Below are 13,871 nucleotides of genomic sequence, written 5' to 3' on the forward strand. Positions count from 1 at the left end.
CTCACATCACTCCCCTTGTTGCCCTCTGACTGGAAATTACATCCAAAAGCAGCGCAATGCGGCATTTTACTTAATTTTTAATATGGTGAGTGCGTAACAAACACTAGCATCAATAGCTATTCTTCCAAGAGCAACCAATATACGTCATTGCCCCCAGAGTGCATTGCGTGCAGAAAACATGGCATCCTACGTTTGTCCAAAAATGTATTAAATATTACAGATTTATGAATAAATGGCTATATTTTGTGTGTTTCTAACAACATAGTTTGGTACAACAGAAAATTTGTGGCTTTTTAGGGCATACACGTCCTCATAGCCGGAGTTCCTTTTAATGGTGCATCCCTACAAAGGAAACCATAACTCAAGGGATGAACCAGTGATGTACAAAAATATAATAGAAAACTTAGCAAACAAATGGTTTGAACCCCATATTTATGTACTTTGCTGCTAGGAACCTACTATAAAAAGTCATTTTTTTGGAGATGTTTAAGCCCCACCATTCATCTTTTGTCCACTTCCTCACTATTTGAAAACACATTGCATTAAATGCTGCAGTCCTTTGTCAGGTACAAGAACTTTGTTTGTCCTCTACTTGTCCAGGACAAATTGCACACCCTACTGAGATATACCCTACAGTCATGTCCAAGGACTGAGCTGGAAATGAGTGAAAATGTCGAGGTAAATACTTGATAAGACCTTCAGAAAGCCTGGCGATTTACTGCTCAAGTTGAGTTAAAAAGATTACAAGAAAAGTCCACCAGAAAACACAAAAGAAGGAAGAAGTAAGTAGCTGTTCCACAACATTAGAGGAGGAAGTGGAAGAAACAATCTTTTATATGGTGCCTCTCAAGATAAAAATCACGAGGCGCTTCACAAATACCAAATAAAATAAATAAATTAATAAAAAATATTTAAAAATTATTAAAATATATCACAAAAATAAAAAAAAATGCGAGGAAAGGGAAAGAGAAAATGAATTAGAAAGAGGTAATTGGTGGATCCTGGAAAAGGCAGATTTGATAGAGAGCTGAACAAGGAGAGGGTAGTGATGAAGAAAGTTAGTTAACTGTAAACAAAGTTTATCTTCTTTGTTAGTTTATTAATGTGATCAGCGTTGTTTTAGTGAATGATGACAAGGGCTGAATGGTTTTGTTGATGCCCCTTTTCTCATCACGAAAATGAGATGCCGACGATGTGACGAGACTGTGCTCAAAAAGCAAACTTCTGCCTGTCTGTCTGAAGCTAAAAAGTAACGCTGCCGCTGCTGTTGTCACCGGGTCTGGGTGCAGTTGAGAGAAAGACTTACTGCTGACATAAACGGTGACAAATATGAGCGAGCACGACGATACTTAGTAATAAATTCATAATGTTAAAGATGCTTTTGCGAATTTACAGGACAAGCTAGGTTTTGAACGCAAACACAGTCACGGAACACAAACCCATCCCCTTGGGTATCTTCCCTGAGATGCTTCTGACAGAATCGGACACCCATGCTGCCATAGGAAACGAGATGGTGCTAAACACCAGTCACCATTTTCTAGGTCCAAACCTTCAAATGGTGTTTTTCTTATTGGGACTCTGGTAAATTGTCCTAAAGTTGAAGTGATAGCAGCCAACTGTTTCTCCTTCTCTGGTATATTCAGTAGAGAACCTCTCACACCAGTGGTGTTCTGTTGCTAAATGCATGAGTGTGTAATGAGTGGAGGACCCAGGGAACAAGAACATTAGAACATCGTTAAGAGGCATGAAAATGTGTTTTAAGCTAATTTGTTTTCTAAATTTGCTCTTGCAGCTTTGACACGTTTTTATCTGTGCACTTCCTGAAAACATATATTTTGGGCAGATAAATGAAAGAAATTACCATTTTTAACACATTTTTTCTGAACATGTTTATGAAGAATGTGTTGGTTAGTCTGTCAAGACTATTTTTTTCTGCTCACTGATCCCTAATACTCCATTTAATCTTTTTGTAAAACTTAAAACCAAAATCTTTGTCAATTAAAACTTATTAGGACTAAAATGCATTTTCATCCAAAAGACTAGGACTAAAACCTACATAGCTGTCAAAAACAACACTGCCTGTGAGATTTTGTAATGAAAAGACCAGCTCCTCTTCCTGCTCACATTTTGAAGTTAGAAATGTCAAAATTACTCCAAAATATCCATCCATTTTCAGCCGCTTCTCTGGAGTTGTGTCGCGGGGGCAGCAGCCTAAGCCGGGATGCCCAGACTTCCCTCACCCCAGCTACTTAAGCCAGCTCTTCCCAGGAAATCCCAAGGCGTTCCCTGGCTAGCCGAAAGACATAGTCCCCCCAGTGTGTCCTGGGAGCCGATTCTCATCCCATCTGCTTCACACGGCAGCGAACCGCTCCAGCGAAAGCTGGAGATCATGTTCTGATGAAGCCAACAGGACCACATCATCTGCAAAAAGCAGAGACCCGATCCTAAGGCAAACCAAAACAGATCCCCTCAACACCTTGGCTGCCCCTAGAAATCCTGTCCATAAAATTTATGAACAGAATCAGTGACAAAGGGCAGCCTTGGCAGTAACTCTCACCAGGGGCGGATTTAGGACTGAAGAAGATCCGGGGCTTAACACACACGCGCACACACGCATGCACGCACGCGCACACACGCATGCGCGCACACACGTGACACGCACTAGTCAACATCATATATATATATATATCTTGTACCACATAATGTTTAATCTGAAGCTACATAGTAAGCATATTCAGGGCAGAGTATTGTTCCTGTTAGTGTTTAGTGTGAGATGATAGTAAATATTCCCTTTCTTTCTCCAACATCTTTACCTGATAGTAAGCTAACTTTAGGCAAACCAGCAGCACAACAAATATTTTCAAATAAGACTCACAAACCTGAGTCAACACCAGTCTCATCAGAGCTGGGGTTCTGTCGTTGTACTTTTGGTCTAAAAAACGTCCTTATGTCCATCTTCACTCATGCGTTTCAGACAGAGACTGTAGAAGAAGCCAGCTGCTGAAGGGCTTCTCTTCAGTGGTGGAGGCTCAGGCAGGCTGTATACCGACTGAGTGGCCTAGTGATAGAGTGTCCGCCTTGAGATCGGTAGATCAGGGGTTCGACTCCTGGTCGGGTCATACCAAAGAAAATGGGACCCAATTCCTCCCTGCTTGACACTCAGCATTAAGGGGTTGGATTGGGGGGTTAAACCACCAAATAGTTCCCGAGCTATTTTGACCCAGGGGATGGGTCAAATGCAGAGAATAAATTTCACCTGTGTGTGTGTGTGACGACTAAATGGGACTTTACAAACTACTGCCAGCTGCGCTTTCTCTGTTGGACTTTGGTACTGCATGTTACTTCCGCGATTTAGATCCGGGGCTTATCATGAAAGATCCGGGGCTTCAGCCCAAGTAGCCGGGCCTAACGCCGCCCCTGACTCTCACGGGAAACGAGCCCGACTTACTGCCGGCAATGCGGACCAAGCTCTGACACCGGTCATACAGGGATCTAACCGCTCGTATCAGAAGGCCTGGTACCCCATACTCCCAGACTACCCCCCACAGGGTCCCCCGGGGGACGCGGTCGAAAGCTTTCTCCAAATCCACAAAACACATGTAGATTGGTTGGGCAAATTCCCACGCACCCTCCAAGATCCCCCTAAGGGTATAGAGCTGGCTCAGTGTTCCACGGCCAGAATGAAAACCACATTTTAATATTAAACAAGGTTCTTTTTGCTTCGCACCTTCATGTCCGAAGCAAAAAGAACCTTGTTTAATATTTAAAAAGATGACATAATGAACATTGTAATGGGCTCGACACACGGGAGGCGACATCGCCTCTCCATTAATTTTCAATGAGACATGCGCGACAAAGCGATAATTGCGGGTCTCTCTAGCGAAACGTGAAAAACGTGCGTGTGAAATTTTACACTCATGCACGTGCCGTGCACGGACGACCCAGCGACGCGATCCCAGAAAGTTGAAACATGTTCAACTTTTCATCGCTGTCGCTCGGACGAGGATCAATCAACAGAGGTTTCATTCACTGACCAATGAGCGGACATAATGCTCCGCACATCTCCGAGCAAACATGAAGGAGAAGTTGATTATTATTATTATTATATTTATTATTATATTATTATTATTATTATTATATAGTAAAATCAGAAGTAAGATTTCACATAACTCTAGCAGCACCTTGTGAAACATCATATCTACCACTTTATTAACTCTGAACCGCTTAAATAACCTTAATTCCCTCCAACGTGACACAGCCAAACAAAACAACGGAAGTTTCAATTTCGCCATGGAACAGAACGCGTAGACGGCTTTGCCGCTGGCCGCTGCCGCGGATCACCTCCCGTGTGACAGGTAATAAAAGCGACAGCGACAAATTTCGCGGTCGTTTGTCGCCTCCCGTGTGTCGAGCACATAAAGGATTTGCAAGAAAGTTTTGAAAACCACTTTGTTCCTCCTGAATCTGAGGTTCGACAATCCGATTGACCCTCCTCTCCAGAACCCCTGAATAGTCCTTACCTGGGAGGCTCAGGAGAGTGTGAACACTCAAAAATAAAGAGGTGAACATATTAAAAGGGAATCGGGATTGTAGAGGCTGTATCACTTTTAAGTAATTGTTTTTATTTTAGGCACTTTGCATGCTTTGGAGTGTTGTAAATCCCAACATGACGTTTTTAGGTCGTATAAAAGTACACTTATGATAAACTATTTGGTAAATACTGTTTGTATTCCAGATTATTCAGCATTTGTGTAAAGGTGATGAGGATTTTGTATTTTTTTATCCAATAGAAATTATTCTGGTTTTTGTGGAACTAAGCCTTCATCTTTGGGCTTTTGGGTAATGAGCACAAAACTGTTGATCCATGAAAAAATTCTGAACAGTTTCAGAAATGTTCTGCAGGTTTAAAGTAAAAATGAGTAAAGGTTTTCTGAAATAATGTGTTCTAATCTAACATGTTTGAAATATTATGATTTATTTGTAAAACGTTGTCTGTGAAGGTTCTCTCGTTGTCAAAGTGTTATCTATTCAGCGAGAAAATTACAAGCTACAACAGCGAAACCCTTCCCCACATCAAATGGAGGATTCTATAGGTGATTTACAAACCGTCTTATCTGACAACAAAGCTCTTGTTATAGTTTAAAAGCATAATTATTTGCATTTTATTTGTTTGACTTGAGAAAAGTCCCCAGATAAGAAGTGAAACACCCTCAAGCAAGTGAAGAAGTCCAGTTTCTTTGTTTCTGAACCTAAACAGAATTGCATTAAAAGGATCAAATCAGTAAAGATTTGTTTGTTCAAACAGTGGATTTGTGATTTTCTGATTGTAGACCCAATAAAAACGGCCCAGGGCTCCCTGTCCCTCAAAGCCTACAGACTCACACCAAAGCTTATGGAGATCTGCAAAGAGAAAGACTTCACACCAGAAGGGTGAGTAGTTTACAATGATATGCCCCCCCCCCCCCCCCCCCCCCCCCCCACACACACACAGAATGTGTTGTTTGTACTTTTATGTTTATCTCAACACATCAGCTAACACTACTTATAGCGATGTAAAGTTAACATTTTTAGCTTTTTCACCCTTTTAATTCTGTTTATTCAGCGGATGCAAATACAGCCTGGTGCATCCACAGGGGAGTCATTTAATGGCAGTTGGAGATGGATGTTGATGATGATGATTTATCAGCTCGCCCTTGCCCGTCAAAAAAATGTACCATGTTTACGCTTATTCTGACCTCAAGGCTTATCGTAATTGCTTTTAAATTGCAGCTAAAAATGAACGTAATGAGGGGACCATTTTCCTGGCAGTTCGCAGCAGTCCGAGTGTACCCTCTCTGGCAAACATAAGCACGCTCACGAGGGGACTTCGCACGTGTTGAGACAAAAGCGGGTGTATTTGTCCAATGAAGAAAAGCCAGAGGTTCACTCAGAAGCCTCAGATTTACGTACTCACTCTTGTAAAGTGTGTTTTCAGGAAGAAGGGCAATTTTAAAGTGCCTTTTCATAGCTCTTTTCCATTCCCTCTGTATTTTTCCCACACATTTGTCTCTTTGGCTCGCCGGTCTGCTATTGACCTGCTGTGTTTGGCCCAGAGTCAGGAGCCCTCTCATTTCTGCAGCTTTTCATTAGTTCTTATGATTTATTATAGCTCCAATCCGTCACTATCAGTGTTCCCAACAAGCCCATGATTGAAACAGGCCAGGACAGTAAAGGACAATATCGGCACATAACTGCATTTTAGTTTTCTACTCTGTTTTTTAGATTTGACTGAAATCTGAATATTAATGTAGAATTTCTCTCCCGCTTCCTTTCAAACTAAGATGCAAAACTCCAGGTGTTCCCTCCCCTGCCACGGCCCTTTGTAAAAAGGATTTCTTTCAGATTGCTGTACTTGATGTTCCAGAAGCTTGCATGTATTGCTCACCTATTTGAAATGAAAGGCACGGATAGATGAGCGTTGAGTGGCCAGATTTCTTTGAACTGCCCTCAATCTCCACTGGGCTGTACAGGCAGCGGTCAATAGTGTCCACTTCAGCACACGATCTAAAGCATCAAATTAGTCTGCCTGTGGAGTCCTCTGTTGGCTTCATCCAACTTTCAGGCAGCATGACATTAAGCACGCCAAAGTTCCAGAAGGGTTGAGCAATTTGTCCTGCCTATGGTGGAGTGTGCTGTCCTCCTGGTTCCTCATGGATGGCGTTTTATGTCACGCTGCAGCCATTCGGAAAGGTCACAGTATGCAGCAAACACTTTAAAGTACTCCAGATTTATAATTGTGTCAAAATCTTAAAACAGTGCCAAGATAGTTATGGATTTTTCCTAAAGGGCTCCTTATAACCATACCTAAACGAGTTGTCCTCTGCTGTGAGCTCCAGGCTAAACTTTGTGCCTCAGAGTCGCATCCTTAAGGTAGCCCGGGGTGATGCTCTACATAGAATACAAACCATATAAATGACAGAGTCAGATGATGCTCCACATTCCGGTTTATCACTCAGACAAGCATTTTATAAACATTTAGTTTGAGGTATGGTGCAGAGTAGAATAATGCAGCAAGAGTATTGATCCCAGAGCAAACACCAAACAGCCTGAGACATACACAGTCAGTCACTCTAAATAGATTTATGTGGGACATTAGGAAAGGTAAAAGAACCATTTTGTGCTAACAGACTCCTGTCAGAAAGAAAGAGAGGGCATTGATTATTGGGAGGCAGAGGGACAGCTTGTGCTGCCTGAATCCGAAAACATAGGACAGCTACTCTTAGTTGTTGTTTGTTTGGGTGTTTTTATGCAGCTTAATTTTCAGCCGCTGGAATTGTTGCAACAAATCCTTGTTGTTTATTAAAAGAGATGCGCAGATTTTAGGACTTGAATACAAATGACCTGCAGGGGAATAACATTTCTCTTTTTATTCCGAATCGCTCTGGACCAGCCAAGATTTTTAAGTTTTTTGTTATTATTATTTTTTTTTGTTCTGGGGCTTATTTTTATTTGTTCAAGATTAATTTTCCACACTGCCTCACTCCTTTGTGTTGTTATGCAAGATGGCTCCTTTAAAAACCACTGGATGTCTCAGAAACCAATAAATATATCACCCTGATGTCTCATCAGGCTGGAAAATAAGGATTTAGTTGTGTTCTCTATTTTCTTTTTGTCTTCTAAACAGAGTCACAATAACAAAAATCTACAAAGAGAAATGAGTGTTTAAAAATGCCAGTATTTACTTATTTTGTGTCTATTTGGCATTAAAGCTGCTATCCGGAGTCTTCCTCTTTCAGAAATTATGTATGATTTGTCAGAAATTCGTAAAAGTGATTATCTTATCATGTACTGTGATATAATATAAGCAATACGTCTTTTTTTGTTTTTGCTAACCACGCCCCCTGCCTGGCAGAGCAATAGGAAACCGAGCGCCGACCAGAACTAACTAATAGCGATAGACTACTGCCTAGACGCTTCAAATTAAAGGAATACCTTGGCTGATGCAGAGTTGATTAACTTTTCATGGACAAGAAAGTCTCTAAAATATAAATATATGAAAACACAACATGAAATGAGAATAATACTCGTAAAACAATGTGTTTTAGCTGTTTATCGGCTACAGAAGCACATTTATAAACAGAAACGTGAAGTCGCCATCTAAAAAAAAACTGAGGAACAGCGTTTTTGTGTGATATGCTTGTCAACCACTAGATGGTGCCATTGGATAAGAGAAATAGTCCGGAAGGAAGCTTTAATTAAAAGTAGGGATGTAAAAAATATTGATATCACAACATATCGCAATATTTTTTCCTGCAATATTTTATCGATATTCAAAAGCCGTACAGTGGTGTGAAAAACTGTTTGCCCCCTTCCTGATTTCTTATTCTTTTGCATGTTTGTCACACAAAATGTTTCTGATCATCAAACACGTTTAACCATTAGTCAAAGATAACACAAGTAAACACAAAATGCAGTTTTGAAATGATGGTTTTTGTTATTTAAGGAGAGAACAAAATCCAAACCTACATTGCCCTGTGTGAAAAAGTAATTGCCCCCCTTTGTTAAAAAATAACCCAACTGCAGTGTTTCACACCTGAGTTCAATTTCTGTAGCCACCCCCAAGCCTGTTACTGCCACACCTGTTTCAATCAAGAAATCACTTAAATATGAGTTGCCTGACACAGAGAAGTCGACCAAAAGCACCTCAAAAGCTAGACATCATGCCAAGATCCAAAGAAATTCAAGACCAAATGAGAACAAAGGTAATTGAGATCTATCCGTCTGGTAAAGGTTATAAAGCCATTTCTAAAGCTTTGGGACTCCAGCGAACCACAGTGGGAGCCATTATCCACAAATGGCAACAACATGGAACAGTGGTGAACCTTCCCAGGAGTGGGCGGTCGACCAAGATTACCCCAAGAGCGCAGAGACAACTCATCCGAGAGGTCACAAAAGACCCCAGGACAACTTCTAAAGAACTGCAGGCCTCACTTGCCTCCATTAAGGTCAAAGTTCACGACTCCACCATAAGAAAGAGACTGGGCAAAAATGGCCTGCATGGCAGATTTCCAAGACGCAAACCACTGTTAAGCAAAAAGAACATTAGGGCTTGTCTCAGTTTTGCTAAGAAACATCTCAGTGATTGCCAAGACTTTTGGGAAAATACCTTGTGGACTGATGAGACAAAAGTTGAACTCTTTGGAAGGCAAATGTCCCGTTACATCTGGTATAGAAGTAACACAGCATTTCAGACAAAGAACATCATACCAACAGTAAAATATGGTGGTGGTAGTGTGATGGTCTGGGGTTGGTTTGCTGCTTCAGGAACTGGAAGGCTTGCTGTGATAAATGGAACCATGATTTCTACTGTCTACCAAAACATCCTGAAGGAGAATGTCCGGCCATCTGTTCGTCAACTAAAGCTGAAGCGATCTTGGGTGCTGCAGCAGAACAATGACCCAAAACACACCAGCAAATCCACCTCTGAATGGCTGAAGAACAACAAAATGAAGACTTTGGAGTGGCCTAGTCAAAGTCTTGACCTGAGTCCTATTGAGATGCTATGGCATGACCTTAAAAAGGCGGTTCATGCTAGAAAACCCTCAAATAAAGCTGAATTACAACAATTCTGCTAAGATGAGTGGGCCAAAATTCCTCCAGAGCGCTGTAAAAGACTCGTAGCCAGTTATCGCAAACGCTTGATTGCAGTCATTGCTGCTAAGGGAGGACCAACCAGTTATTAGGTTCAGGGGGCAATTACGTTTTCACACAGGGCAATGTAGGTTTGGATTTTGTTCTCTCCCTAAATAAAAAAAAACATAATTTCAAAACTGTATTTTGTGTTTACTTGTGTTGTCTTTGACTAATGTTTAAATATGTTTGTTGCCCCGCTCAGTCTGTCGCTGTCGTTGTGTCCTTGGGCAAGACACTTAACCCACGTTGCCTGCTGGTGGTGGTCAGAGGGACCGGTGGCGCCAGTGCTCGGCAGCCTCGCCTCTGTCAGTGCGCCCCAGGGCAGCTGTGGTTACATCGTAGCTCATCCCCACCATTGTGTGAATGTGTGTGTGAATGGGTGAATGACTGATTGTGTTGTAAAGCGCCTTGAGGGGTTCCAGGACTCTAGAAGGCGCTATATCAAATACAGGCCATTTACCATTTACCATTTGTTGATCGGAAACATTTTGTGTGACAAACATGCAAAAGAATAAGAAATCAGGAAGGGGGCAAATAGTTTTTCACACCACTGTATATTGAATTTTTGGAAGAATTTACATACAAACATTTGTGTATTTTCTTTTCTTTCGGTGCAATTCAAATGCCGACCGCTAGTAGGCAGCAGTGTACAATGGGTTTTGTTTCCACCATTGAAATGTAAATCCCTCTGTTATGTTTCAAGCTGTTTTTATAGGACCATGGCGTTTTCAAAACGGGATTTGCTGCAGCACCCTGGGGAGGATTTTGGCATTTATCGTAGCAAAGTTGAAGCTAGAATAAACTGCCATCAGACACCTCTCCAACCAAGACGGGATATAGGGAGGTCGCTGGGCGGGCCCCCCCCCCCCGCATGTGACGTACAGGGTTGTGCATTCAACGTCAGACGGAAGACACGTCAGACTGATGAAATTTCTTTTTCAGGGCCATTAGCTTTGATGTGACCTGCTTTTTGTCCCACTTGACGCCCCGCTCAGCCAGTGTTTTCACCACTCTGTCGAACAGCTGGCTGTCTCTCACCGTCCCCGTAAAAAAGCGACTAATCTGTTCGTCCGCTCGCACGGCCAAAAGCTCCATGGTCTCCGCGTCCATCCAGCCGGCTTTGCTTCCGGCCGGCACCCGGTGCGCAGTACACGTGACGTACACGTGACTAACGCGACCACCCTTTTTTGCGGGCAGCCTCCCACAGTCGCTCCAAAGGGATTTAGCAGGGCTGACACGCGTTTAGCCGTCAGAGGCGAGGGGCTGATGCGGCAATATTACTACCAAGTGAGGCGGAACAAATGCCACAATATTTGCGCAACGCCATGCCGGCAGGGCGCATTTATAGACATACCATTGCGGTAATATTACGCCGACATGCCGGCATGGTGTGTCCTATAAAAGCACCTTAAAATCACCTTCAGATACCTCATGTTAAACATGTTAAGTATCAGTTTGGACTTTTTATTGAATTTCCTACAATAATTTCAGTCTAAAAAAATCACTAATATCATCTGGCTGAATGTATCGCAATATATCACGGTATATTGTATCATCTCCCCTGTATCGTAATGCGTATCGCCACAATTTCACCAATACACATCCCTAATTAAAAGCATAAAATTACATTATAAAATATAGTATGACACCTGTGTAATATGAGTAAATTAGCACATCTCTGACATTTTTTAATTGTTGTTGTCTGCAGCTTGAAGAAGGCCAGCATTGGTTTTGAGAATATGTTCGAGGAGGTCCCTATTGTCATCAAAAACTCCCACCTCATCAGCGTGTTGATGTGGGAGCTGGAAGACAAGTCCACGGCCGCCGACAAGCACGAACTGCTCAATCTCTCCAGCAGGTCAGTCATTGACCCATTATGTGTTGTTTTTTACATTAGTTCCAACATTAATTGTTATACCTCACCTGTAAGTTTTTGATGAGCAAACAAGTTGAACAAAGGTTAAATCCAGATTACATCTGTTTACTTTATAGAATTTGCTTTAAATTTAAGTTTTTAAGCAATAAAATGCTCCTTTACATATCACAAAAGTCGTTTTTTAACAAGTTCTATTCACAATATAGTCATAATATACTGATTATGCATGTGGTCACCATGATGACGTTGATACCTGTGGATTGTATGAGTTTCTCAAAAGAAAAGCTTTAACTCCATCTCACGGGTTCTCTTTAAGCCTGCAAGCTGCATTCACAGACATGGCTTAAAGCCACTCTTAAATTAAAATTGATTAAACATTAGGGAATTGTGGACACTTCACTGTTCTTAAGCCACCCTGTTAAAACACTGACCTCAGAAATCGGCTACCAGTGGACATTTAAAGCCTATGTAGTCCATAGTGATGGATTCATGGAGCAACAATTGTTTTATCAAAATATACAAAGAAAAACAAATCAAATCTTGCACATTAGAAAACCACGTCATTACACTGAATCTGACTTATCTTTGTTTTATGCTACCAGTTTTGTGCCTTTTCATATTGGCTGTTTCTTTCCCACGAGCCATTACTGTAAGGCTGACCATTGGAACGCTGCACTGTCCAGGTCAGACTGGATCACTTTACTGGGATTAATATGCAGCTGACTGTATCCAGGATAAACCCATCTAGACTCACGACGGGGAAGGCTGAGAAACAGCTGAGAATGTCTAGACTAGTAGAAGTTAACTGTTAGCATTAGCAACTCCACCACACAGCAGAACTCCTCCAGGCTTGTGTTATTTGTGGAGATAAAACATCAACATTGCAGAGCAGAGTCAGTAATAGAGTTGTGTTGCTGTTAGCCAATCAGAGAAGAGATGTCTGAATATCAGGGACCAAGACTCCAAATCCTGTTGTGCTCATCTCATCTCTGATCTGGCTCACTTCTAGCCCCTGAAACCGGTTCACCAGAGCTTTTTTCCCCTCAGAGTACAACTTAAGAGGCATTCATTCCTACTAGAGAGCACTGAAGATGTATTAAAAATATGAGTCAAGTACTGCTTTAACATCAGGCTAGTTCCAGATTAGCCAACACCAAGGTGGATTTCATGTCCAGAGTTTCAACAAAACATCAGCAGACATAATATAGGAACCTTTGATGCTAAAATATTAAGGCGTTCCTGTCAGACCTGACCCCTGGACCCACAGTAAGAGCTATATTGTGCTGCTGCTGGGTGTTATTTGACAGTAAAGAGCTGGTTTTGTAATCCTACAGAGGAATAACAAATAAACTACAGTAACAACAAAAAGGGCAAAATACTAGTTAAACCTTAAGGTAACAGAAAAGGAAAGAAAAGAGTACTGAATGATGTTACCATGAAAACGTGTGATTTTTATTATTGTTTTAAGGCAAGTTTCACCCAAAAAGCAATGAATTTGATAGGAGTAGTTAATACATGTATATACTTTAAGTGTTATCACTAATCAACAATTCAAAGAAAATAAATGAATAAACATTTAAACCTGAACTCTGAAACACACCATGATGTTAAAGAAGTCCCTTTAATTAATACCAGATGGGTGGTATCTACTCAGCTATATACACTACGGGGTTTTTTGTTTGAACAATGCTCATGATCAACAATGACATCTTTCTGAGACATGATGGACCACTTTTTCAGTTCAAAAACCTGTAACTTTAGGATACTATGGAAAGTCTTACTTTGATACTTGGTCCAAAATTGGGTGCAACAAATGCCATGTCAAAATGCCACATCTTATTTATTCAGAAATGCATTTGGAAAACAGAACATGCCAGCAAACTTTGTCTTCCATCACTAATGAGCACAACAGGACTCTCTTCATATCATATCGCAGCCTGCCTCTTTAAGTCTCACATTTTATATCTCAAGGGAACTCGGCTTCAGTCTCTGGAGAATTTATCAGCAATCATTTATGGAGATAAACTGCTGCAAGTGGAGCAACAGCTGTGAAGCTGCTAATCAAAAAGCTCCCCAGGGGCAGGTGTGAGAAATTAGCACAATAACGACTCAAAGTGCTGATTTATACTCTGTTTGCTCCCAGAGCTCTCTGCACTTACTCGTATGCTGCGATGAATCACATCAGGAATCGTTATTCTTCTCATCTGTGTCCTCTTAAACAAGCAAGTCATGACTTTTTACAGAGTCATGTGAATGGAGCTCTTCAAAATGCATGCCCAGCCAAGCTAAACACCAACAGGGTCATTCGTTAAACATCGTCAAG

General features: G+C 41.4%; 1 protein-coding gene across 1 annotated transcript in view; it reads left to right on the forward strand.

Moving 5' to 3' along the window:
• The window catches only part of LOC139070039 (eukaryotic translation initiation factor 3 subunit H-like), an 82,171-nt gene that overhangs the window by 50,442 nt on the left and 17,858 nt on the right, over window positions 1-13,871 (forward strand). The window contains exons 4-5 of the mRNA XM_070551615.1: window positions 5,331-5,430; window positions 11,381-11,530. Coding sequence (XP_070407716.1) covers window positions 5,331-5,430; window positions 11,381-11,530 — 250 coding nt within the window. The remainder of the gene's footprint in view (window positions 1-5,330; window positions 5,431-11,380; window positions 11,531-13,871) is intronic.

Source organism: Nothobranchius furzeri, chromosome 5 (genome assembly GCF_043380555.1).
Source record: "Nothobranchius furzeri strain GRZ-AD chromosome 5, NfurGRZ-RIMD1, whole genome shotgun sequence".
NCBI classification, from domain to species: Eukaryota; Metazoa; Chordata; class Actinopteri; order Cyprinodontiformes; family Nothobranchiidae; genus Nothobranchius; species Nothobranchius furzeri.